The sequence below is a fragment of the Aspergillus brasiliensis genome, assembly GCF_001889945.1.
Source record: "Aspergillus brasiliensis CBS 101740 unplaced genomic scaffold ASPBRscaffold_21, whole genome shotgun sequence".
Taxonomy (NCBI): domain Eukaryota; kingdom Fungi; phylum Ascomycota; class Eurotiomycetes; order Eurotiales; family Aspergillaceae; genus Aspergillus; species Aspergillus brasiliensis.
Window position 1 is genome coordinate 179,727 of NW_027137462.1, and position 26,185 is coordinate 205,911.

At 48.9% G+C, this 26,185-nt stretch overlaps 8 protein-coding genes across 8 annotated transcripts; 5 read left to right on the forward strand and 3 right to left on the reverse strand.

The window, feature by feature from the left end:
- Positions 1-376: 376 nt before the first annotated feature.
- Positions 377-1,438, forward strand: ASPBRDRAFT_137960 (D-2-hydroxyacid dehydrogenase family protein; the record flags this gene model as incomplete). The annotated part of the gene is made up of 1 exon (XM_067618949.1): positions 377-1,438. One exon carries the CDS (start codon positions 377-379, stop codon positions 1,436-1,438), a length of 1,062 nt encoding a protein of 353 aa, XP_067473617.1.
- Positions 1,439-2,332: 894 nt separating this feature from the next.
- On the reverse strand, positions 2,333-4,722 carry ASPBRDRAFT_59773 (uncharacterized protein; the record flags this gene model as incomplete). The annotated part of the gene is made up of 5 exons (XM_067628109.1): positions 2,333-2,822; positions 2,955-3,537; positions 3,568-4,472; positions 4,529-4,583; positions 4,635-4,722. 5 exons carry the CDS (start codon positions 4,720-4,722, stop codon positions 2,333-2,335), a joined length of 2,121 nt encoding a protein of 706 aa, XP_067473618.1.
- A 1,543-nt stretch (positions 4,723-6,265) lies between these two features.
- On the forward strand, positions 6,266-7,382 carry ASPBRDRAFT_59774 (uncharacterized protein; the record flags this gene model as incomplete). The annotated part of the gene is made up of 2 exons (XM_067628110.1): positions 6,266-6,767; positions 6,805-7,382. 2 exons carry the CDS (start codon positions 6,266-6,268, stop codon positions 7,380-7,382), a joined length of 1,080 nt encoding a protein of 359 aa, XP_067473619.1.
- Positions 7,383-9,066: 1,684 nt separating this feature from the next.
- On the forward strand, positions 9,067-11,142 carry ASPBRDRAFT_188709 (uncharacterized protein). The gene is made up of 5 exons (XM_067620134.1): positions 9,067-9,430; positions 9,488-10,321; positions 10,374-10,421; positions 10,474-10,885; positions 10,932-11,142. The coding sequence occupies exons 1-5, from the start codon at positions 9,158-9,160 to the stop codon at positions 11,087-11,089; spliced, it is 1,725 nt and encodes a 574-aa protein (XP_067473620.1). The 5' UTR covers positions 9,067-9,157; the 3' UTR covers positions 11,090-11,142.
- Positions 11,143-13,033: 1,891 nt separating this feature from the next.
- Positions 13,034-13,911, forward strand: ASPBRDRAFT_138212 (putative acetyl xylan esterase (Axe1); the record flags this gene model as incomplete). Its single annotated transcript, XM_067618971.1, has 4 exons — positions 13,034-13,363; positions 13,422-13,521; positions 13,577-13,656; positions 13,726-13,911. 4 exons carry the CDS (start codon positions 13,034-13,036, stop codon positions 13,909-13,911), a joined length of 696 nt encoding a protein of 231 aa, XP_067473621.1.
- Positions 13,912-15,027: 1,116 nt separating this feature from the next.
- ASPBRDRAFT_49001 (fungal specific transcription factor domain-containing protein) lies at positions 15,028-17,754 on the reverse strand. The gene is made up of 10 exons (XM_067626215.1): positions 17,661-17,754; positions 17,465-17,604; positions 17,404-17,419; positions 17,153-17,353; positions 16,834-17,099; positions 16,771-16,785; positions 16,526-16,717; positions 16,007-16,476; positions 15,623-15,956; positions 15,028-15,566 (listed from the first exon to the last, which is right to left on the reverse strand). Exons 4-10 carry the CDS (start codon positions 17,337-17,339, stop codon positions 15,405-15,407), a joined length of 1,626 nt encoding a protein of 541 aa, XP_067473622.1. The 5' UTR covers positions 17,340-17,353; positions 17,404-17,419; positions 17,465-17,604; positions 17,661-17,754; the 3' UTR covers positions 15,028-15,404.
- A 758-nt stretch (positions 17,755-18,512) lies between these two features.
- ASPBRDRAFT_201001 (uncharacterized protein) lies at positions 18,513-23,006 on the forward strand (the record flags this gene model as incomplete). The annotated part of the gene is made up of 4 exons (XM_067621498.1): positions 18,513-19,125; positions 19,178-21,334; positions 21,386-22,084; positions 22,144-23,006. The coding sequence occupies 4 exons, from the start codon at positions 18,513-18,515 to the stop codon at positions 23,004-23,006; spliced, it is 4,332 nt and encodes a 1,443-aa protein (XP_067473623.1).
- Positions 23,007-24,220: 1,214 nt separating this feature from the next.
- On the reverse strand, positions 24,221-25,525 carry ASPBRDRAFT_59779 (NADP-dependent oxidoreductase; the record flags this gene model as incomplete). Its single annotated transcript, XM_067628112.1, has 5 exons — positions 24,221-24,702; positions 24,760-24,891; positions 24,945-25,115; positions 25,177-25,292; positions 25,344-25,525. 5 exons carry the CDS (start codon positions 25,523-25,525, stop codon positions 24,221-24,223), a joined length of 1,083 nt encoding a protein of 360 aa, XP_067473624.1.
- Between the last annotated feature and the right edge of the window lie 660 nt (positions 25,526-26,185).

Here is a 26,185-nt window from a genome sequence, read left to right on the forward strand (position 1 = left end):
TTATGTTCGCAGATATCCTGGGGTAAATACAAGAACGTCAGTGGGGTCTATCAGTGGACCTTCTCGAAACCACAATTCCCCGAGTTCCCCAGTTCCCTAGCAGCTCTTGTTGCGGGGAGTGTGCCTCTGGGGGTATAATCGTCCCATCGCCTTTCCTACTCTCCAACTTGGGGTGTTGCATCCGGCTAGCCAGAGGTGTACAGTACACCAATGGTATGGAATGGGGAAGGGTAGACTTGATAAGAACCAGCCCACTGTCACGGACGACGGCCATTTCGACCCATTCTCTCTACAGAAGGCGTATATATATATATATATGTAAGGACGAGACGCCCCTTCATACAATAGTCTTGACCAAACCTCCAATCAATCGAGAATGTCCCCATCAAAGATTCGTCTCGCAATTTTAGATGACTACCAGGGGGTGGCATCCGACATCTTCAGCAGGGTGGTTTCAAATGTTGAAATTGGCTCTTTCCCGGAAACGCTTCACCCTGAAATCCAAACCGAAAGAGAAGCCCTTATCGCCCGCCTCTCTCCGTTCGACGTGATTTCGACCATGCGCGAACGAACGGGACTCCCTGCAACCGTTATATCTGCACTCCCCAACCTTAAACTCATCTTGACCACTGGAATGAAGAACTCGTCCATCGACATGCAGGCCTGCACGGCCCGGGGAATACCAGTGCTTGGTGCGAAGGGGCTGGGCAGTCAAGGTTTAGTCAAGCCTCCCACTTCCTTGGATTCCACGCTGGAGCATACTTGGGCACTTATCCTTGCTCTCGCCCGCAACGTAGCGCGGGATGACTGGAGCACTAAGAATGGCGGATGGGAAAATTCTTTCGCTACCGGTCTGAAAGGCAAGACCCTGGGCCTTCTAGGTCTGGGTAGATTGGGGGCTGACGTTGGTCGAGTTGGCGCCCTCGCCTTTGGAATGAAGATTCTGACATGGTCAAGCAACCTCACCCAGTCCGACGCGGAGGAGAAGTCTCGCGCTTTGGGCCTGCCAGCAGGTACCTTCAAGGTGGCCGAGAGTAAAGAGGAGCTAGTGCAGAAGGCAGACGTCCTGAGCATTCATTACGTTCTTTCGGAGCGAAGCGTCCACCTCCTCACTGCCCGGGAACTGGCTTTGATGAAACGAAGTTCTCTGTTGATCAATACCTCACGTGGGTGTCTCATCGACGAGAATGATCTTTTGTCTACATTGAAAAGCGGCGCGATCCGAGGAGCAGCTGTCGATGTGTACAACGTTGAGCCTCTCCCGGCAGAGAGCGAGTGGCGAACCGTGCCGTGGGGTGAAGATGGTCGCAGTACGGTCTTGCTGAGCCCGCATATGGGTTATGTGGAGGAAGGTGTAATGCATCGTTGGTACGAAGACTCGGCGGCGAATCTGAAATCATGGATCGAAGGTGGTGCTCTGCCTACTAGGTTGAACTAGGTGGAGATGGTCTCGGAGTCACGCAACCTAGGATGTTCATCCATTGCGGTCTCTAGGCCATCCTTAGAGAGACCGCACGAGTTGGAATATATATTGATAGCTTGACGAACATATTGGTTATCAATGAATATCTTGTCATGACGGCACACTTGTTTGGAAGGCGCCTGACATCAATATGCTGTATTCAGTTTATCACTAGCTCCTTGCACATGGACCAACGAAAGCGGAAACTATCACTTGCGCCAAATTGGCAAAGATCCTATTTCGGGGTTGGACTCAACCTTTGAGGACAATCTAATGTTTCTTATAATTCACTACACGGGCTATCTATCAAAGTCCGATTGAGATTCTCTTCGCCCAAGCGCCCTATCAACAGCATCACCATGGGTACTGATGGTGGTCAGACCAATCTAGAAAGGGATACTATCACCATACTAGACTTACCTCAGTACTTTCGAGGAGACCCGTAAGAGGCTGCTGTAGAGATCTCTGAGTCCTACGTTGCGTTCTTCCCCACCCCCGCAGCAGCTTCCCCAATTTTGAGGAAATGGTATCCCCCACACCATTGCCATGCACTACGCTTGGGATACTATTCCATATGCATGATCGTTGTCGTTGTTGAGGCCCATCCGGAGGCAACTGGTCGGCCATTCTGTCAAATAGCAGAAACTGGAGGCCAGGCCCGAGGAATATATAAGTCATTTCCTTAGTATTCTCTTTCTCCTATGACATCAAGTTCCTTAGTACCCGTTTGGGTGTTGAGGGGTCCTTTATCTGGTTATAGAGCACTGCAATATATAACATGTAAGAGCCGATTGTATCCAGCAGCAAACTATGTTACACGGAGATCGAAGGTCCATTTCTGGTTGTAGGTCTTACTTTACTTCGCAGCCTCTAATTTCTTTCCAGGCCGTAACGATCTTCTAGCAACTCCGCGTAAGCCTTTAATGACTGCCCTATCAGGTTGACCATTTCCCAGACACTATCACAATCATACAGGGTAGCCCACAACCGGACGGTAGCCGCACTCAACATAGCCTTCTTTTGGGAGATTTCGTGCAAGCTCCGTTTACAATCAGTTTCCACGATCAGTTGCGCCAAAAAGAGCAAGACTTTCTCCTCGGCGGGCGTCAGAGATGGGCTGACGTGAGGACGCGTCACGACTTCCAGCCATTTAGCTAAAAGCACAGCGCACTCCAAGGAGCATAAAGCGTGTTGGTTGGACCAGTACACCACCTGCGTTTTGGCTACAAACCTCAATCCAAGCTGTACCGGGATACTCAGCGCATGCGCACAGTGCAACGCGGCTCTTGTTAGCTTGTCATTGCGCTGCACGGACAATTGCTGATCCAGAGATTTGGCAATTACATCTGGATTCCACGTGCTGAGAGAACGTGCCGGCCCGATGTCCAGATGGAGCCGAATATAGGCCAGGCGAAGGAGAGCAGTTGACGTGAAGGACAGAGGGCCGTGCGGGCCCAACGGGTCAATGGATCGTTAGAGCGCCCTCTCGAACACGCCGATATCCGAAAGGGCCAAACCGCCACCTTCTTCATGACGCAAGAATTGTGTGTGGCGAAGCAGCCAAATGCGTTGAATGATGGCATGGATAAGAGCAAACCCTCCAAGTGACGAAAATCGACGAGGCTTGGGAAGCCCGCCTTCCGGGTAGTATGTAAACAGCGCCTCCAAGCCTTGCTGAAAGGTCGCTGGCGCTTGACTCGTTCTAGTTCTTGCCCACGCCTGGTCGCTGTCGGCCTTCCACTCTCTCTCTGAGAACGGGAGTCCGGTGTCAATGTCGCCAGGAAACATCATGGGCGGAAGGTCAAAAACGATAGTGTGGATATTGAAAAGGCAGAAAGCGACGAGTCGAGTGCGTTTTACCGTCTCCAGACGGATCCACGTTTGCCATCCAGGTGTCTGCCAAGTCTTTGTATCTCTCGTCATAGACTCACGGAGTAATGAATCCACGATACTCCGCATCGACAAGGCTTCGTACACATCGGGCTCACGATTGAACCACGTTGCGATAGCGATCAGGAGAAGGAATGTTTGGACTAGCTCGAGATGTTTTGTCAGGCTTTTGTTTTTTTCAGGAGCTTGTCTGGCCCTGTTGGCCTGCGATTCACGGAACTGAGGGTTTCTCGGTGAGCTCAATGAATCATCCAAACCAGCTAGTCTTTCTTGACGCATTTGCTCCATAGCCACGGCTTTTGCCACACTGAAGAGCTCCTTACTCATTTCCGGCTCCCTGGAGTATCGGGCCCCTAGAGCAACTATAGCCAGAAGCAGGCTAGGGCTGAGCTTGTCTATACAAATAGTCGGTGCGTGGAGGAATGGATAGTGCTCATGGAAGCCTCGAAAATATGAGACCACCAGCCGAGAGAGTGTATGTCGAGACGGAAGATCAAACGGCTTTGGAACAACGTCTGCCAGTCGATTCAACTCTCGTTCCAGGCGAGCTCGGCATGGAGCGGATACGACAAACCGGCTCCTTGATCGGTCGCTATGGGCTGGGTGGGGGGCGTCTTCCGGCTGCAAAGGTGGGAGACGTGAACCAAAAGGTGATGGGGAAATGTCGCCGGGAATCAGGTCACTGAAGTCATGATTTTCAGTCGCCAGGTCTCTGCTGGTATGTGGCTGTAGAGGCAATGATTGATGTACGAGGTCCTCCGGACTGAAGGCCGGAATCGGCTGATAGGACGGAGAGAAGGTGTTGCTTGGAATCACGACACTGTCCATAAAAGACGTAAAGTCACCATTTAATAAGTCTGTGGACGTCTGTAAGTTCTCAACGTCCACCTCTGCCGTTGACTGAATGGGTGTTAATTCAGACATTATATTTTCAGCGAGATCGCCCTCAAAGACATGTTCCACCAATTGGTGATTTGTAAAAGGACCAATCACTTCATTCGAACCACTAAATGGTGATGTCCCGGTTACAGATGTAGGGGAAATAAACCCTTGTTGGGACACTGATGTCAGAGCAATACTCGCACGATGCGTCAACCGATCATGACGGGTGAGAAGATCCCTAGTGATACCCCGTCAGACTACAATGGATCAAGTCGCACCAACTAGGTGCCGTACTTCCGAGTAAATGCCTTTGCGCATATCGTACACCGAAAAGGCCTTTCTTTGGTATCTGCGAAGGAATGAGTCCAAGCAGAGAGGAGATCATAGATCTGAAACTGACGAGATCGTTCATGTCGTTGAAGATGCTCCAGTCTAGCGAAGTCTTTTTCGCATCTGTTACAATGATGGCGTTTACCGTTATCCTTCATGCTGCTGACGACAGTGGTCCGGCAGAAAGGTCTACATTAAGCACATCTGATGCTGGATATGGGCGAAGAGGGGAGTGGAACAGGGAGGAAGAGGATTAATGAACGAAAGACAGCAGATCCGGGGTGACGGGGTTTGCATCACAATAACTATAACAGTAATCTATATATGGGTGGCTGGTTCGTGCTTAACCCCAGGTTCTCCGATTTGGAGAATAATCCACCTCTCGACATGACTTCGGTTTCTTGCATGTGTGCCTGCGCGTTCTCAGTAAGGTTTCAAGACCAGATACTCATCCAAACGTCCACATGTTCCTGCACCTTGCTGGCCGGACGAGCGTTCACCAGTGAGCCCTGCGTGGTTGCGGGGTGAATACCTGGCGCCATTTTCAGCTGCTTAATGCGAGCTACAAAGGCAGCGGTAAATTTGGAAGCGAATTTCTCTTTGTATAGCAACCGGTTGGCGCTGATGGAGTGTTAGCAGTGACCGAGTAAATCGTCTTTCCACCGAGACAAGCGACCATGAACTTACCAGACACAGGTCTACTGGAAATTGGGACCCTTTCTTGACCCAAAACCATCAATAAAAGCATCATATATGGAAGGTTAGTTATGGCGGAGCTATATCATTAGCATACGTGCAATTAAAACTTGACATATACTGACCAGCATTGGGGATTCGGGGGAGACGCCCATGATGGCGGTGTTGATGTATTTTCTGCGATAGATAGATGCCAGTAGAAACAATGTGCGAGGGGTCATCCTATGAAGTTGCACAAATCCTGATGGTAATTGTATAGTATTTACCTAGGGGTATTCATGCTGCTTCTTCCCCGTCTCTAGAGCTCCAAGTTGGGGAGCTGGGGTTGCCCACATCATTACGCTTGTATTGAATGTGCGCCATGAGCTCATTTTCTCCGTACTCTCTCCTATATCATCGGTTGATTCAATGTCATCCTGCACCTTTACGGGTACGACTAGTGTTGTACTATGTTCCGACGAGGTTACTCGTCACCGTAAGGCGAACGACGGATATTTGGTCATAGACCATCAAATCTACGACGTTACCGAGCTCCACCATGAGCATTCGTGAGTGGAGTTATGTCCCCGTAGGAGCTCATTCCAATATAGATAGCAGTGGCGATGAGCTTCTCCTCGAATCAGGCGCGGAAGAATGTGACGGAACTGTTCGAAGATGCTGGCCATAGTGGCGACGCTGAAGCCTATCGAAACTGGCACCATCAAAAACAAGGTAGCAGTCGCTAAGCTACTTCTTCCTATTCACATCGTTACTACCTATGGGGTTCCCCAAATCCCCGGCTATGGCCTAGTTAGCTGTTCCGCATGGCATCTCCAACTGCACCACATCGGCCATCACCCCCCCCTCACTCATTACCCAACCCCCCCCACCCACCCGCCATGTCAGTATAGGTTATGTCTACATATATCCATCCGTTACTACTTCCACTGTAGCGTAGAGACTCATCTTCGTCGATGTTAAATCATTTTGTTCGCAAGCTCGACATTATTTCTACGCACTTCCACCATGCGCGCCCAAGTTCTCGAAGCTTTTAACACCCCATACGTGATGAAATCAGTGTCACCGCCGGCCACTCCCACCGGGCAGGACATCTTGATCAACGTCAAAGCAGCTTCGTACTGCCACACCGATGCCGTCTTCGCCTCGGGGGCCATGTGGCAGGACTTGCCCCGCGTTGGGTCCCATGAATTTGCGGGCATCATTGTAGCCATGGGGCCCGATGTGCTCCCGACATTGGGTCTCAAGGTGGGCATGTCCGTTGGTGTGCCAGGACGCGCGTTTCACTCGTGCGGCTCATGCTATCAATGCCAAAATAATGACGGAGACCCCGAACATTATGGCGTTTATTGCACCAAGGCCGGTAATCTCGGCCTCTCCAGCGACGGTGGCTTTCAAGATTTCTGCATTGCAGACTCGCGCCAGGTTGCACCGATGCCATCCAACATGTCCGCTGTGGAGACGGCCCCTTTGATGTGTGCAGGCCTCACGATTTGGAATGCTTTGGAGCGTGGAGGGGTTCAGTTGGAGAAAAACCGGGGGCGCAGGCTTGACCGTGGCCATCTCCGGCGCGGGGGGCGGTCTGGGTCACCTAGGCGTGCAATTCGCAGTCAAGCTGGGGTGTAAAGTGTTGGCGATCGATGCTAGTGATGTGGCGCTTGACTTGATCCGACGGGTGGTGAAGGAGCTGGGACCGCAAGGGTCCAACGTCACCATTGTGGATGTCCGCGCTGAGACGGCGGAGGAAGTCCGGAAATCGGTCTTTGGGGAACCAGAGCCAAACCTGGAGGGCGAAAAGGGAGCAGATGCCCTCCTGGTCTTGCCCGAGGCTCAGCAGGCTCTGGAATATGGGATGAAGCTTCTCAAGGACCACGCCACTTGCGTGCTTGTCAGCTTCCCCAAGGATGGGTTTCGGATCCAGCCACGAGACTTGGTTTTCCGGCATATCGAGATGGTCGGGGTGTTGGTAGGGAGGAATCGCCAGCTGCGAGCAATGCTCAACTTCGCTGCGCAGGAAGGGATCCGTGCTATGAGCAAGACCTACTCGTTGGAGCAGTTGAACACGCTGGTGGAGCATTATCATGATGGGGCGAGTGGAAAATTGGTTGTCGACATGGATCTTTGAATTTGAAGTTTACCTTGCACGAGGTATTCAGAATGACAATACTTGTGGCCATTTGTATGATTCTAATTAGAGAAAAATTAAGGAGTGTGCGAACAACGCCCAATTCAGGATTTATATTGACTACATGTCTTCGCTGTTCCTTGCTTTCTCGCATGTCAGCGCCATTAAAGACTTACTAGTGGGAAAGCGGCTCGAAAGGACAAGAAGCTGCGGATCTGCAGCAGAAAGAAGGCATGGGCACTGGGAGACTATCGAAGACAGGTTCATTTGTTGGTACCGCCAAATCTGCATGATCGCACCACTGCACCCAGCGTCTTAGAAGTGTGATCTATTTCTTTCATCCCCTGCTCATATCGAAGCTAGGAGAGCCCAGCACAAGGGGCGGCCTACATCCCCACTACGGGGAAACCGAAGATCGGGCCAGGAAGGGAACAGTCCCTCTGTACCCATTTCGGAGAAATGAAGAAAATGATATATAAAAATAGGTGATCCTGATGAGCACTCCACTCACCTACCGAACCCGCCTCATTGAACTGCCTAAGCAGAATGTCCAGCCGTTGCACGCCGAACTGTTTGGACGGGGGCTTGAAGGTCGCCGTGCGGTAGTTGGAGACGAATACGTCGACAGTGCATTAAGGAATGGGTCCAGCCCCTTCGCCCGCGCTCAGCAGGAGCTATTAGTCACTGAATGGTGCTGGGGAGATATCTGGACCCGCCCAGGTCTGGAGAGAAAGCAGAGATATAAGTAGGTAGTATTCTGAACATCGGCATGCTTGTAGCCCTTAAACCGCGGGTCGGAGTTAGCGATTCATATTCCGGTTGCTATCAACAACGGCCTTACAGAAATCGAAATCCGGGAACTTTTACTTCAAATAAGTGTGGACTGTGCAGTGCCCGCTGGTATCGAGGGCCTCAAAATTGCCGAAAAGATGAGTAAGTCCTCATGTTTTTGGCTGTGCTGTGACTCACCTCGCTGGACAATCAACACTAGGGTCGAATATGGGGAGTATACTCGACCACAGTAAGTATCAAGATGGTTCTCCCGGCTAAGAAAACCCGAAGCCTTCTATTGCAGACAGTGACATCTGTTTGTGAGCTTATCATTTGATGTCTAGCTAGGCCCTGACAGCCTTGTGGTCACGATCTCGTAGCCATAGCATTATCCGGAGCGGTTTTGACTTGATAAAATCGGAAGTTCGCCCGGTCAAGCAGTGTGCGTAAAGTATAGTACTAAGACCTTGAAAATATAGTTATACAAAAGCCTCCTAAAGATAAAGATCTTCCTGGAACACTAAATGATTTCTAGGATTCCACAAAGGACTTCGGCAGGGTTAATGACTAGGGCAGGACCGTGGAATCCCGCAGGATTGAGGATTCTCGGCAGGAGTATCTTCTATAGATTGTACTGATTACGGAACTATACATTCGCAAAACCAGAGTCAGCAGAGAATACTTTGGTACAACTCCGACAACAGCTAAGCAACGAGAATTTATGCCCAGGAGTATGAAGAAAACAGAAATTCCACGCGGAGATTCTGATTGGCAGTCCCTCCGATCAGATAAGAAAACGGTGCCCACAGTGTGATCATGTGAGCGCAGTAGCTGCTTATCATCACGTGGCAAGTTGCCCCCTCATGAGGGGAACTTGTTATCGAGAATGAGTCAAACAATGTGTCACAGTAGTATATCCGGTATCAGCCACTCATCTAATAGTGAAATCCAGCATCAGGAATTTTGAAGTACTCAACAACTGTGAGCTGACTACTCGAATAATCATGATGGATCCGGAAATGCCATCCTGGCAGAAAGCGGCGCAAGCCAAACGCCAGGCGATTTTGGATGCCATCCCTCAACAGTGGAGAATTCAGCATGTATCTCCGCCTCTGGATGTCACAGGGGAATTTATACAGGGATTTTTGACATCTCGTGAGATTGAGATTACCGAAGCCGACGCTGTTGCCATCACAGCTCAGACTACATCGGGAAATTGGAGTGCGGTGGAGGTGACGGAAGCTTTCTGCCACAGAGCTGCTATTGCGCATCAGCTTGTATGTTACCCAGATTCCCCAAGTTGAAACTACAAGTGTGACCGTGCTATCCCATAGGTCAATTGTCTACATGAGATATTCTTCGAAGATGCCCTTAGAGTGGCCAAGGAACTCGACGAGCATCTGGCTGCCACAGGGAAGCCCAAAGGTCCGTTGCATGGTCTTCCTGTGAGTTTGAAGGATCAATTTCATGTCAAAGGCGTCGACACAACTATGGGCTATGTCGGCTGGATCGGGACGTATCAAGGCAAGAAAGACGATCCCCGCCATAGAGTGGCGGAGAGTGAACTCGTAAGGGAACTTCGCAATCTTGGAGCGGTGTTGTTCTGCAAAACAAGTGTGCCCGTCACACTTATGGCAGGAGAAACAGCAAATCACATTATCGGGTATACATGGAACCCCAAGAATCGCAATCTCTCAAGCGGAGGAAGCTCTGGTGGAGAAGGGGCACTGATTGCTCTCCGCGGCTCGCCAGCCGGGTTTGGTACCGATATTGGTGGCAGTGTCCGAATTCCAGCTTCTTTCAACGGCATCTTCGGGCTTCGTCCATCTGCAGGCAGAATGCCGTATGAAGGAGCAGCGAACTCTATTGATGGGCAAAACACCATTCTGTCTGTTATTGGTCCGTTAGCGACGAGTATTGGGGCTTTGAAATTGGTCTTCAAGGCTGTTCTCTCACAAGAGCCATGGCAGTATGATCCTCTTTCTCTGCCGTTGCCGTGGAGAGAAGATATCGAGAACTTGACGAAACGGTTGTTCACTGATAAGAAGGGTGCAGCCTCTCAACTCTCCTTTGGTATCCTGCGCCATGATGGCCTTGTCGAGCCTCAACCGTCCGTGAAGGTAGCTATAGATTTTATGGAACGTATACTGAGGGACTTGGGCCATCAGGTAGTTACGAATTCCTATTTCCATGTTACACTGAAGCTGATTAGTGTGCTAGGTTATAGAGTGGGATACTGGGTTATGCCGAGAAGGCAAAGAAATCGCGGTACGCCCCAATCCGGTTTACATAGTCGAAAAAGTGTGCTGATACTTCACAGAGCAAGACTTACGATATGGACGGTGGCGCAGACCTTCTAAGCCATATTGCCTTGTCAGGAGAGGCAGAAATCCCACAGTGTTCTGTCGAACCAGGCAAACACCTCAACGCCAGCGAGGTAGCTGCGTTGAATGTCCAGAAAAGGGAGTACCAAAAGAAATACATGGACTACTGGAACAGCACGAGCAAGTTGACCACAACCGGAAGGCCAGTTGATGCTGTCATCTGCCCAACCGCCCCCCATGCAGCTGTTATCCCGGGGAAATACCGTCATACCGGCTATACTACGTTCGTCAATACTCTGGATTATACGAGCCTGGTGTTTCCTATATGTCGGGCTGATAAGCATCTCCGGTCCATGACCCAGCGGTCAGAGTTCTTGAGTGAACTGGATCGGAAGATTTACGAAGAGTGTAAGTTAGGCCATTCCCAACCCGTAGATGGTTCTGACATCTGTAGATGACGCGGAAATATATCATGGGGGCCCTATTGGGCTCCAATTGATTGGTAGACGGCTTGAAGAGGAGAAGATCTTCACTATTGCTGAATACCTTTGCGAGCAAGTCAAGCTTTATACGGGACAAGAAGACCTAGCCAATCCGTCGATAGATCTATGACCAAACGTTGAAGTTCTTGATACCTCAATTCATTCAGGATTACATTATGTGCGAAAAGTACCCTTTCCATTACCATTGATGAGAATGTAGCCCCTATTTACGGAAAGCGATATGCATAAGTCCTTATACCCAAAAGCCCCCCGCCTGTCACAGTGTGGGAGAACAAGATGAAGATAGGTTTTTGGAGAGATGTAAGCACACAGTAGAAGGACCGAGAGAATGCGGAGCTGGGTCTTTATATGATCGGCCGGCCTCTGGGAGTGGCAAATACTGAAAGCGGACCTGACTCCTAATTCTACAGGCTGTTCTTGGGTTGTTCACTAGCTTCGAGATCAGATATTTAAGTAGCCGTTTACTGGTCACATAAAAAGCTTGCAATCCATTTGGCAGTCCACTTCGAAATTTGGACTATATGACAGGATTGCCGTGTCTTTTTGCTAGCTGATCATTGCGCTTGCATATTGAGGAATTGCAATTTACGCATATGAGGTGACGCGTAGCAGTGGAAGAAGTCCGAGTCTCCAGATTCACCCAGGTTCTATTGTCCACTCCTATCGCATCTCTGTGAATTGAGTCTATATGTATGTAGCAACAGCATATAGGCTGGCTTTGCTAGCAAGGTTCAACATGGTAGACAAAGGAAAACAAAAATGCACATTTCTTTTAAGAATACCTGGTGCCCGTCGACGTCTCCAAGAAGCATCTTCGGGAAACCAATGCATAGGTGCTCAGCCAAATTTACGCAGCCATCTCTACTTTAGAAGTATGGCTCGAGGGATCACCTTGATTAAACCGACCCACGCATGAAGCTTCAGTGACGGCACTCTACACTGAAGGGCATGGGATTGGGGGAAAATAGTCGCTTGTGTGCTTCGCTTCTGGTTGAAGTTACGTTACATGGCGTTCTCCACAAACGGGAAAAAAGAATGCATCCCGCCTTTGTTGTTGAATTTTAATTACTACATATTACTCCAGGATAGGTGGCAACAGCCACTGCCCCAATCGACTCTGTTTCCCGCTCCTGAACTTGCAATGTTATCTAGCTTTATCCCACATGTCTTTGTCTAGATTTTGTTGGTGGGAAGCTAAGATGCTATAAGGTTAGTTTAGGTCATGGCTTATCATCCATCTCCACTCGTAGTATACTCGGCCGCATCATCCAGGGGTCCAGTGCGTGGCTGTGCTGTTGGAGGTATACTAGATGGATTTTAGACAGACCTGACCATGTTTAAATGGTACTTGTTCACTATGAGGGATCATGGATTGACATAATCATGACCTTTACCATCACAAGCCAAATACCATTCAAACGCTAATATACGTTGCACAAAATGCCTTTCTTGCTGCTGATGATCGAAAAGATATGGACATGGTGTGTGGTGTGGACCTGGGCCCTTTCTCGGGCGAAGCTTAGCCCAAAGTGGAGATATCGTTCAGGTCCGACTCCAGAGATGGAGATTAGCGCCGAACCATGACACACACTCGTAGGCCCTGAACCCACGGTACCCTTTTTTTTATGCTATGCCCGAGATCCATTTTCTAACTACTAACAAGCCCCAAAAAGCTACTGCCTGTGTGATCAGCGCTGGATGACGCGTCTTTAATCAATCCTTCACACCCAAGGGTCCTAAAGTTCTCTGGAAGAGCTCCAAGCTCTACCCTCTAGGCCACCGATGGGTCGAACATCATCTTGGTCCTGAGTTATCTCTTCAGGAGAGACAAAGCCTGATGCCCACGGTAAGGCCTAGACGTCCCTTCAGGATCTGTACCAAGTGAGCCGAATTTCTCCGACATCGTGTGGACATTCCCAATTAGTCCTTTTCTATCATGCTAATGAAGGCTAGGAAAGAGATATAAATCGTCTGCCAACCCCCCATCATCGCAACCAGTATCATCACAACTCTCTCATCCTGCTTCAAAGTTACCAGAGATAAAGAAACCACCATGTTCAAAAACGTCTTCACAGCAGCTCTGCTCTCCTCTGCCCTTGCCAGTGCCTCTGCTGCGCACGGGGATGGCAAAGCTCCCTGTGCAAAGGTGCACATGATGCTTGCCAGAGGAACTACCGAAAGCTACCCCGGTCTGTTGGGCTCTTTGACCGATTTGGTCATGGATGCTATTCCAGACAGCGATTACGAGAACATCATCTATCCTGCTACTCAGGAAGGATCGACCCCCAGCTACGAGGAGGGCATCTACAATGGCACTGCTCAGCTGAAGGCTTATACGAAGGCTTGCCCTGAGACTAAGGTGGTTTTGTTCGGATATTCTCAGGTATCTCACCCTGGTCTGATATGAAATTCGAAGGAGTATCTCATTGACACTTTCATAGGGAGCTATGGTTGTCAGCGACATGTTGGCTGGTGGCGGTGATAACGGAACCTTGGGAAACATCACCGCTCCTGCAGTTGATCCCGAGACCGGGTCTCACAGTAAGTAACTAAAATATATGTGCTTCAACTATATATATATGTTAATATTCAATAGTTGCCGCTGTCCTTCTGTACGGAGACCCCCGTCACATGCCCAACCAGACATACAACGTCGGAGATGTGACTGCTACTGGCGTAAGTAACAGTCGATCTAGTAGTTAGAAGGAGATCAAAGATAAAGCGGCTAACATTGCACTTGAACAGAAATACCCACGCACCCCTGAGCAACTGGCCGCCCTGTCCGTGTACGCCGACAGACTCCACGACTACTGCGACGACAAGGATGGCGTATGCGATGCTGCCGGAACCAACCTCTCCGCTCATCTGGCTTATGCTACTATCTGGGACAAGGTCGCTGCTACCTGGGTGGAGAGCATGATGCACAAATAAGCTTTTAGCTCGAATTTTTTGAATGTATAGTACCAACAGAGGAGTGGAGCCTGAGGCCGAAATCTTTCCTTCTGAGGGTGGTTGGATTACGTTCTTGGTATTGGCTGCCTGTTATTATGTATGTACCATAGCGGCCATGTACAATATTGGTCTTTCATTTATGGATTGATTGATTGCTTGGTTTATGTCATTATCCTCGAGATATAGTACAGCTGGGGTACTCTGGCTAAGTCGTTAACGGGTTTACAGCCAGTAGAAGATATTTCCTCTAGGACTTGCTCATATTGATGTCTAGGACAGGAGCTATTTTACTATAGCTGAATAGAAAAATGACAACAGGAAAGATTTACTCATGTAGTAAAACCTAGCTATTGTCCATTTTATCGTATATATATTAATGAGCAGAATGGGAGTTCTGCTTATTACGGGAATCAATTCCACTAGCATGTAAACACCAGCCATGCGGCTACCCAACTGAGCTTGTTGACTGGCAATGTACAATATGTCTCTTAAAAGTTCTACACTGATCATACCACCTTGTTTGAAAACAATTGCTCCCGTAAGGACGATGGAGTTTAAGGTGCTGGGGTAGCCATTTATAGGTGAATCAAACTGAAGCACGCAATTTCCACGTCAGATGCAGACGCGAAGCAAAATTCACTCTGCGGAGAATCGATTCCCGTAAGTTTGTTCAGTGGCTGTCTGTCTAGCCCGTTGCCTGACATTGTTTCTGGAAGTCGGACGAACGCGCAGCTGTTTAGGGACCACTCCAACCTAGTTATTGTATTCGAGTTCCGAAACCCGAAGGCCGACCGCCGCTTCTCGACTATGGCTGCCTGTGGACCACGCTGGGATCAGCTCGAGTGCCGATCCGTGAGTGGGTCATCTCAGCAGCCCAGACCAAGGCTAGCAGAGACTAATGTACATTTAATGGAATTGTTACACTGCAGTAAACCGCCGATAAAAGCAATTAACGCAGACACCCCCTTGAATTTCTTATGCTGGGAAAACTCTATTTGGGATATATTGAAAATGGCGCAGATTTGACCAGTACGCCATAAGAACTGACCATCTGGCTAAAAGCATATTTATTATATTATTACTGTACTTCCTAATATCCAAAGACTTTTATTAGTTGACTATTCATACAAATAGCTCACTAGATACATATAATCCTTCTAGAAGCAATCCTAAAGAGGTCAAGTATATTAGCACTATCCACTGCGTAGCATTGGATTTTTAGATATCTTGTAAGTGAAGTCATGTTATACCAGGGATTGAGCTGCTTCAACTGGAGAATTCCCAATATCAGTGGTTTTTGATATTGGTATATCTCAGATCCGTACAAGAGCCGTTAACCGAAATGCTGTCACAGTATTGCCAGCAATTACCTCGGCTGTTCCTCGGGCGGAAGTATATGTCGCTGATCATATCATTGTGGATGCTGTGAATTCTCCGAAATCGACATTGATATACGACTGGAACTACACTAATCACTGATACCACAGAGCAGAGTTGAACATATTAGATAAATCGGTGGTTGGCGGCATGTAGGTTCCGAGTAACGTTTGAAGCGGATCTTCAGGATAGAATAATTGGTCTGGGCCAATGACTGCTGGTCCTTCAATATCCGAGAGAACAAGGGTTTCTTCATTCTGTACCAAAGCACAATTAACAAATAGGTGGAAAAGAGCACATCATGGGAGCCTACCGTTAGCTGACTCGCCTGCACCGTGAACCCAGACGAATCGTTCTTCTCGCCAGTCATTGGTACTGAGTTATCTGGCTCGAGACGTGAAGTCCTCTGGGAGGCCATGGTTTGAGACCGTGCTTGTACATCTCGCACGAACTGACGGGCAATGTGCGAAAATTCAGCGACACTTGATGCCGGCACAGAATCTTTGTTGCTGACTTCCCAACGGCTAAAATAACCGGCTGCTATGTCCAGGAACGAGATATTGGTGGCTGTCTCCTTATGGAATGGGTTGTGGATGACAAAGTCAAAGATAACGAAAAGAGCTGAGATGGGCACGATGCCGAGTTGCCTGTTTCAGTTAGTATTGGCAAGTATATGGCCCCGGACTCGGTCTCTTACCAGACCGGAACATGCGCTTCATGCTCGATATAACGCGTATGGTATATAACAGCTCGGGCGGTCTCCATCAGTTGACGCTTGGCCTCTTGGTCTGTCTCACTGGACTGATCCACTGTAAGATGGATTCGCAGCCGACACATAGACATGACCAATGCATAATATATAAACCGTATTTGTAGTGCCATGTCTTCCGCGCAGGGATTCTTGCCTTTCGAGAAGCGAATAGGATTCCGGGGCTGATATGGTTCTGGAAGGGTGCTATGCCAGGCTTCTAGCTCGCGCGACATCGAGTCGATAGCTGCGAGACGGGCACCTGTATGCATCTGAACCGCACTGACTGAGAAGAGACATTCGTAAGTGCGTGACATCAGCCTGCCCAACCGCGCTGTCGTCAGTAGCCAATCAAGCTGCCCGGGACCAGCCTGGGGGCATTCTGGCACGGGACAGCCTATATCGTAGTCGGGTATCATCTACAAATCTGATCAGCCATGCAAGGGATCATAATGTAAGTCCCCTTACCGAACCACGCCCTCGGAAAAACGATTCCACTTTTTCCAGCCAGTATATAACCCAGAACACTCTGTGACATGAACTCTCATCCTCTGTTCGTACGTATGCGGCGTTGTATCCCAGCAATTGAACCAATCTCGCGGCCTCGGAAACCAAAGTTTCACCGATCGGGATACAAGAGAAGCTCATCGTGAAAATTCCCTAAAGCTGGGTTCAGCGAGATTTAGGATAGTGGTCATTATTCGTCCACTCACCATGGCTGCCAGGGCCTGGTTGGGCTGTCAGCCGGATACCAAGTTAGGGTGGAACACACGCACCTGGACATGAAGTAAACCTTGGGGTGGAGCAAGTATCTTTGGGAAAAGGCTTAATGCGACTTGGAAGTAGCTCCATTCTTTTCCTTTTCCCGGAATGAAGGACCCACCATCTATATACTGGCATCCTAATGCCAACAGAGTATGATACAACGCGCAGAATGGGGCATCGTTTGCTAATAAGTCCGCCAATTCTGGATTTGAAACTTTCCGCTCAAACTCGGCTCGGTCCAAGAATGGTGTCAAGGGATGTAAGTCATCGAAATATGCTGGGACTGAGTGTCAAAAGCCGACATACAAGAATGAAACATCTATCACTAACCCGTAATATAATGAGCTGCCTCCTCGTGGGAGACCTGAGCTGGTGGTTCGGGGTGGCTGAAATCGATGTTAATCCCGTGCGTATGCTGATGTATCGCTTCTCCCATAGCATCGAGAAGTTCTCTTAGTCTGCTGTGGCCCAATAAGTTGGTAAGGGAATGGATGTGGCTATCTGAAAAGAAGGCCATGCCAGTGCTGAGAACTGAGCCAGAAGTGAGTGGATGTCAGAACAATGGTGAGATCATTCTTTACCTTGGTTTTCACAAGTCTGCTCATATTAGCTGGATTCGAAAAAGAAACAGAAGCGCCTGACCTTGAAAATGGAGCAGGCTTCGCGATTCCTTCCATCTGCATTCTTATCGACGAGAATTTGATCAACATAGGATGCCGAAGCATCCGTGGACACTGATGCGCCTGAAGAGAACGCATTATAACTTGACAAAGGAACAGTGGCTATGCAGGTATGTATCAGGATTGGCAATTAATCTGTTATAGGCTATCTGATGTACCTGGGGTTGGGAGATCATCCGACTTCTTCGGCCTCAATTGCCTACGTGTTAGGCTATAGTGACATTCGACTTTGCGTTTCTATCGAGTCAAGACCCATAAGCATCATACTGATCTTAGGCGTTTGGATCCTCGAGCGCTCCACTGTACCTACCTGGCAAGGGGTGCAGATTGTGCTGCTTGGAGGGCCTATCCCTCGGCATCATCAGTCAGCCGCCCAGGCTACTGTTGCCAACTGGAAAGAGGAAAGCGGAAAGCAGGGGGGGATTATTCCGAAATAAAGCGCAAGTAGAGATGACAGTAAACTCACGTATGCAGCGAGTCTTCCTTGCCTTGCAATTGTCGCAAGACCTAGCCACGCGAGGTTGGAGTCTGTCGGCCATTGTTGCAACTGTGCCATCGGATTACGGAAGTTGCTGGACGAAGCCCGATGACGGCTGCCCGAGCAAAAGACGGCTGCCTGGTGTTCTGGCAATCACGTGATGTCGGCTTTCGATCGTCGGGTGGGCCGATCTTCGGCTCTCGATTCCAACTCCGTCGCGACATCCACTTCTCGATCACCGATGAAGAAAAAGCACTATGCATGTGGGCAGGAAATTATCGAAAATAGGCTTGGCTACTACGGAGTATCTTTGGATTTCGCACCTCGGAAAAGGGGATCCCCAGTCCCAAAGGTATCGGAAGATATTCAGTCGCCAATCAATGATTAGTGATACATCTTATTTGAATAAATAGTTCCCTGCGCCGCTACACCGCGATCATCATGTCGATTTACCTACCCCTGGGTTCGAAGACCCTGGACAACTCCGGACCATCTTCGCAGCAGTCTGACTGTCGCATTCATAGCCATCAACATGCTTACAGGACCTGGTGCTGAGGCGCCTGACAACGAGGAAAAGGAACGCCATGATTCCACCACCACGTTGTCCGGACACCAGCAAGAAGAGCTCAGGAAGATTGCATCTCGCCAATCAGAAGTATCAATGACCGCACCGAAAAGCTCGAAGCAGAGTCTGGAATCGCATATAGACCCCACAAGTTCTCAATTCGACTTGTCTGCGTGGATGCTTCATCAAGTGGAACAATTTGAAGAGGACAGCAGCGCACGAAAAACAGGCGTGGTATTCAAAGATGTTACGGTGCAGGGAAGCGGAGCTGAGATCCAGATCCAACATACTGTCTTATCCTCCGTCTATGCTCCTGTTCTGGGGGGTTCATTTCGCGGCGGGTCTAAGAAAGCAAAGACAATCTTACACGATGTTCATGGACACGTCGAGCAGGGTGAGATGCTTCTGGTGCTTGGACGGCCCGGCGCTGGATGCTCTACCATGTTGAAAACCATTTCAGCGGAGACCAATGGACTCGACTTGTCATCTAATTCAGTCATTACTTACAATGGCATTCCACAACGCTTGATGCAGAAGAACTATAAGGGCGAGCTTCTATACAATCAGGAAGTTGAAAAACGTAAGGAGCTATATTGATGAATCCTAGGGGAGTAGGCTAATCAAGCGATCAGACTTCCCTCATCTAACGGTCGGCGAAACACTCAACTTTGCCGCTGCAGCGCGTGCCCCCCGGCTCCTCCCCACTGGAATGTCGAGAAAGGAATACATCAAGCACATGAGGGACGTGGTGATGGCAGTCTTCGGTCTGTCACATACCGTGAACACGAAAGTTGGTTCGGATTTCGTCCGAGGCGTCAGTGGAGGTGAGCGAAAGCGAGTATCCATTGCAGAAATGGCTCTGGCTGGCTCGCCACTCTGTTGCTGGGACAATGCGACACGCGGTCTAGATTCTGCGTCTTCGTTGGACTTCGTTAAGGCGCTACGGACGAGCTCAAGGATCTTTGGTACCACTCATGTTGCGACACTTTATCAACCTTCGCAAGCAGTATACCATTGTTTTGACAAAGTTGCAGTCCTCTACCAAGGGCATGAGATATTCTTTGGCCCTACCACAGAAGCGAAACAATATTTTGAGGAGATGGGCTGGTATTGCCCTTCTAGACAAACAACAGCAGACTTTCTGACTAGTATAACCAATCCAAGTGAGCGACAAACACGGGAGGGTTTTGAGGCGAAGGTCCCACGGACCCCCGAGGAATTTGAGGTTTATCGGAGGAACAGCGCGAACTACAAGCAATTAATGAATGATATCTCAGGCCACGAGGCCAGATTCAGTGTCGATTGTGGCGCTTCCGAGGCATTCAAAAAGAGCCATGCCAGGCGTCAGGCTCGGTTCGCCCGCTCAAGCTCTCCCTACTTGATCGACATCCCAACACAGATTGGGATTTGCGTTTCTCGGTCTTACCAACGGGTCTGGAACGATATTCCTTCCACTTTGACTTTGATGATTGGGCAAATCATTTTCTCCATCATTATTGGCTCATTGTTCTACGGAGACGCATTCGGAACTCAGGACTTTACTTTGAAGATGTCAGCATTGTTCTTTGCTATCTTGCTCAACTCGCTTTTAGCCGTTGCTGAAATCCAAAACCTTTATGCCCAACGACCGATCGTGGAAAAGCAGGCTTCGTATGCCTTTTACCACCCTTTCACAGAGGCTTTAGCGGGAGTCTGTGCTGATATCCCTATCAAGGTCGGATGCAGCCTAGTATTCAATATCGTCTTCTACTTCATGTGCGGGTTTCGATCAGAGGCTGGTTCATTCTTTGTTTTCTACTTAATTGTTACGATGGCTTTGCTGTGTATGAGTCAAATCTTTCGCTCCCTCGCAGCGGCGAGCAAGGAAATCCCTCAGGCACTCGCTGCTGCCGGAGTCATCATACTTGCTACTGTCATTTACACCGGCTTCCTGCTTCCCCTACCGAGCATGCACCCTTGGTTCAAGTGGATCTCTTACATCAATCCGCTTAGATATGCGTTCGAAGCACTGGCTGTGAATGAATTTCATGGACGCGACTTCCCCTGCTCGAACCTGGTACCACTGTACCCCGGATTGAAAAACGGATCTGGTACCTACTTCATTTGCGCTGCGAAAGGTGCAGTTGCGGGAGAGCTATATGTCAGCGGGGATGACTTCCTCTCCGTGAGCTACGGCTACGAATATAGTCATCTGTGGAGGAACTTTGGTATCCTCTGCGCTTTCCTCATTGCTTTTCTCTCCCTGTATCTGGTACTGACTGAGGTCAATTCCCTCACATCTTCCACCGCGGAAAGCCTTGTCTTCCGACATGGTCATATTCCCGCTGCCTTGGAGAAGTCTGCAAATGACCCCAAGGCCGCCAACCTCGGCGCAATTCAAGGACAAGAGACGGCAGAGGAAACGGTTATGCCACCGCATCAGGACACATTCATGTGGCGCGAGGTCTGCTATGATATTGAGATCAAGAAGGAGAAGCGCCGCTTATTAGACAACGTCAGTGGATGGGTGGAGCCCGGCACGCTGACTGCGTTGATGGGTGTCTCGGGAGCTGGAAAAACAACCCTTCTGAACGTCCTCGCCCAACGTATTTCAACGGGAGTCATCACCGGTGATATGCTGGTAAACGGTTCTCCTCTCAGCGCTAGCTTCCAGCGCAGCACAGGATACGTTCAGCAACAGGACTTACATCTTCACACCGCAACCGTGCGTGAGTCTTTGAGGTTTTCGGCCTTGCTGCGTCAACCAAAGTCAGTCCCCATCCAGGAAAAATACGAGTTTGTCGAGAAAGGTAAGGTATAGCTCATCTGCTGACGTTCATGGTTTACTAATGCAAATCTAGTCATTTCTATGCTCGGCATGGAAGATTTTGCAGAAGCAGTGGTTGGATTTCCAGGCGAAGGGTTGAACGTCGAGCAACGGAAGCTTCTTACCATTGGCGTGGAGCTTGCCGCAAAGCCCGCCTTACTCGTCTTCCTTGATGAGCCAACCTCCGGATTGGATAGCCAGTCTTCCTGGACTATTATCGCCCTTTTGCGTCGTCTCGCATCAAGTGGACAAGCTATTCTTTGCACAATTCACCAGCCATCAGCCATGCTGTTTCAGCAGTTCGATCGGTTGCTATTCCTGGCTAAAGGTGGTCGCACCGTTTACTTCGGCGATATCGGACCCAATTCCCGTACGATGCTAGATTATTTTGAGACCCAAGGAGCGAGGAAATGCGAAGACTCGGAGAATCCAGCAGAGTATATTCTGGAGATTGCGGGTGCCGGAGTGAACGGCAAAGCCGAACAGGACTGGCCCACAGTATGGAAGCAGAGTTCCGAATGTGCGCTGATGATGAGCGATCTGGAGAAGAAGTGCAGCGCAGTGGGACATACGGGTGCGACCGACAAAGGAGGGCAGGCTGATGACAGTGAAGCCGCCTTTGCAGTGCCTTTCAAGGATCAGTTCGTTGCTGTTCTCCGCCGGATTTTCCAGCAGTACTGGAGATCACCCGAATATATCTTTGGCAAGCTAGCCTTGGGTATCCTATCAGCCCGTAAGCTATTTCGGCCCTCAGTGCGCTATTCACCTGTGACTTGACTAACGATTTTACAGTCTTCGTTGGCTTTTCATTCTACCTCCCAGGTACCTCTCAACAAGGCTTACAGTCGTCCATTTTCTCCGTCTTTATGGTCACAGCTATCTTCACCGCAATGGTCCAGCAGGTCATGCCTCAATTCATCTTCCAACGAGACCTTTATGAGGTTCGCGAACAACCTTCGAAGACCTACCATTGGGCAGCCTTCATAGGTGCCAATCTATTGGCTGAGATCCCATACCAGTTGTTTGTCGGGATTCTTGTCTGGGCAAGCTTTGTGTACCCTGTCTTTGGCGTCGCAGACTCCCAGCGCCAGGGGATCATGCTCCTTCTGATTATGCAGTTCTTTGTCTACGGCTCGACCTTTGCGCACGCCGTGGTTGCGGTTCTGCCTGATGCCGAGACCGCCGGTCTCATTGCCACTATGCTGTTCAATATGACACTTGTTTTCAACGGCATTCTTGTTTCTCGCGTTGCGCTTCCTGGGTTCTGGATCTTCATGTATCGCCTCTCACCAATGACCTACCTCGTGAATGCAATCATCGCCTCCGGGGTGAGCGGTCGTGCTGTGGACTGCTCCGAGAAGGAGCTCAGTGTGTTCAGCGTTGCCCCCGGGTATGATACCTGCGGGCAATACATGGAGCCCTACCTTCAAGCGGCTGGCAGCGCCGCAGGCAAGCTTCTGAACCCTGAGAGTACTGACGAGTGCAAGTACTGCACCCTTCAAACAGCCGATCAGTATCTGGCAGGTCTGGATATTTACTACGATCAGCGCTGGCGGAACTTTGGACTGCTCTGGGTTTACATCGCATTCAATGCTGCCTTTGCCTTTGCGATCTACTATTTCGTTCGGGTGAGGTCATGGAAGAGAAAGGAGTAATCTGGCATTTTGGGTTGCGGCTATTAACAAATCAAAGCTTTCGCCCTATTTAGCTACCTTCTTTTTTACCTTTTGCAGATATTCTGTTATAATGATTGCTGTTCGGTATATATATATATATATTTACTAGATTAGACTAGATGATCGGACTTAGAACGTGGGAATGTTGTGATTCAATCTCGAGTCTGAAATCTATATCCTTACTCCCCCCGATGGCGCCGCAAAGCACGGTAGTATTACACCGAAAGCACGCAAATGTAAGCAGATGTTATATTGTCAAAACCTCCCAGTATTTGAAAATAGAGAATTTTCATTTCATTCGAATGCCTTGGATATAATCTGGCCTTCTTGTCATGCGGTCCCAATTCCTCTATCACCTGTCACCCACAGAGACCACGCCAGCATCGGACAGCAAACAGACCCACAGTTCCTGGTTCCCTGAGCCTGGCACAATAATCCTCAACATAGCCATATAAAACATTGAACAAGTTTATTGGAAATGATATCCCGATTAGGCAGATGGTACTGTCCGACATCCACGCTGCCCGAAAATCAACATTCATGATGTCATCGCGGGAATATAATGCAACGCTACGAAACGGCACTGTTTGCGAGAGTCGATTAATCCCAAAAGCTCGGTCCTCTAGGCAGTGCATTGCGGAGATGGATTACTACCACTGTCTTCGGGTTTCTCTATTTCGGCAAAAAGGGATAGTTGTCGGGATCAAAATTCGCTGCAAAGACATTCATTTGCCGACAGAATCGCGATCGAATACAGTACAGTATACTCTTTGGGATGATCCATGACCGAATACAAAGCTACTAAATTCCTCGAACTAACCTCGTTTAGCCCCAAGGCTTGAAGATATCTATCTATGGAGAAGGGACATGGGGAACGTCTCTTTCAGAGGAAGACTAGCTCAAATTATGCTCACAAGGTATGGCTGGATTGCTGCCGGTGGTTGTCAAGGGCTCTGGTGTCACTATCGCAGAAAACGTGTGGCCTATCTAAAGAATGTAATACTAGCAGAGGTGTGTAAAAATAGAGCTCCCTAGCACCACCAAGTCACATTATAACGTTACAATAAGACTAATCATAAAAATAATAACTAAGTCTGTAATATTAAGGGTACATCATGGTGGATTTTAACAAGGTCATCAGCCGCCAAACCCCATGCACATCTCCATTGCCACAATATCAGATGTCAAAGGGGCTACTCGGACTTCCGAACGCGAATTACCTGCTTTCCTAGGCCTCCCCGACCGCTGTAAACCGTTTCACAAACCTTCCTCACGGCTTCAATATCTTGCAAGTCCGCAACTGATCCCACCACGGTTTTGAGCCTCCCGTCTTCGACATATCGAGTCAGTTCATCCAAGTCCTTACCACAGGATTGCAGAAACATGTAGGAGTACTCGGTCTTGTAACGGTGGGCTCTGGCCTTCTTAACCTGGTCAAGGAGATTGAGTCCCATCCGAACGGGAAAGGGAACCGTGGGTTTGTGAGGCAGGTCCATACTAGAGAGTGAAGCCTGCAGCTGATTCCCAGAAGGTAGCGTAGAGACTGATACAATACGGCTAGATCCTCGTCGCATCAGACATAGCAACTCCATAGAAGACCCTACAGTATCGAAGAGGAAATCAATGGTTCCATGTTCAATCTCATCTCTGGGGTCAGATTTCGTGTAGTCGATGACTTGGTAACCATTCGTTAGAGAAGGATACATCAGGGTGGGAAGTGGCAGAGTCTTACCCTGGTCAATGGTGTTTTCGCCCAGAAGTTCTTTGAGTTTCGGGATCTTCGCAGTGGAAACTGTAGTGATGACCTTGCCAGCATGGAATACATGCTTGGCAAGTTGGCATGCGAATAAGCCGGTTCCGCTCACTATGTGCTGTTAGCAAATCGGGCATGAATATGGGATTGATAGGGCGTCATACGTCCAGCAGGCACCAAGACAGTCTTTCCGGAGAGATCGCCACGGTATAGTCGAAGAGCCTGGAGGGCGGTCATTGCTGCTAGAGGAATCGAGGCCGCTTCCTCGAAGGATAGGGATGGTGGCTTAAAACCAATTTGCTCCTCAGGGCATCTAACATATTCACTGCATGATCCTATGTTTCTGCTTTCAGTAAAATGGAGCCAGAGAAAATCGGGTACAAAAACTCTTCTTACCCCGGGAACCTTCGGGCAACCTAATATAGACTGCGTCTCCCACCTTGAACTTTTTCACATCTTGGCCAATCTCCTGAACAATGCCGGCACAATCATAACCAATTTTGTAGGGAAAGCTGGGTATATTAGCACCATTTTGAGGAATGGATGGAGAAGTTCATACGTACGGGTCTTTCAGTGCGAGTTTCAAAGCACCATCAGCTTTCTTGACGTCAATGGGATTAATGCTAGCGGCATAAACCTTGACCATCACATCCTTGGAGTTTGTGAGAGTGGGAGAGGGCAATTTCGACACCTGATACTCGGATGGTTTCGAGTATGATGATATATTTAGGGATAGCATTTCCATATTGGGGATTAGGGCAGGGGTAGTAGTAGAAGAAGTGCCAGAAGGATAGTATGGAATAACGACCAGTCTCAACTGCCTGATAAATATCCAAGTTAAGTGGCAAGGACCAATTGAACCGAGGGAGATACGATTATATGCCCATGCCGAACCATTCTATTAGAGTTACAAGACGGAGCAATAATCCCTCCGAGCAAAACGACAAGGTTATTAGCTAATACTGATCTGGCTACCAAACTTGGCTAAGGGCTTGGATAGTGGACTCGCAAGCCTACCTCGATCCGGTAAAGTGTCCCATTCTCCACAGTGACCCGCAGGCCCGCTGGACCGGCATACTTTCACGTATCTGATTTCTAATGATGCCTTATGAAAACTCTAACTGATGTAACTATCTGGAGGCTGATGAAAAGCTACTATCTCGTAAATGGCTTGATTACTAGTCATCACTTCTTTCTGGAAGACACTAGGTTCTTCGCCCGGGGTTGCTTAGTGATGCTACAGTAATCCTTTTCGTGGTCCGGAGTAATCTTCCGGATGCGCACTGCGCTCAATTCTTTAGCACTAACAAATGCATGTATCGCCTAACCATTCGATTTCGAGCGGTATTACTGTACCCTAATAAAAAGGGGGCGAAAAAAAAAAAAAAAAAAAAAAAAAAAAAAA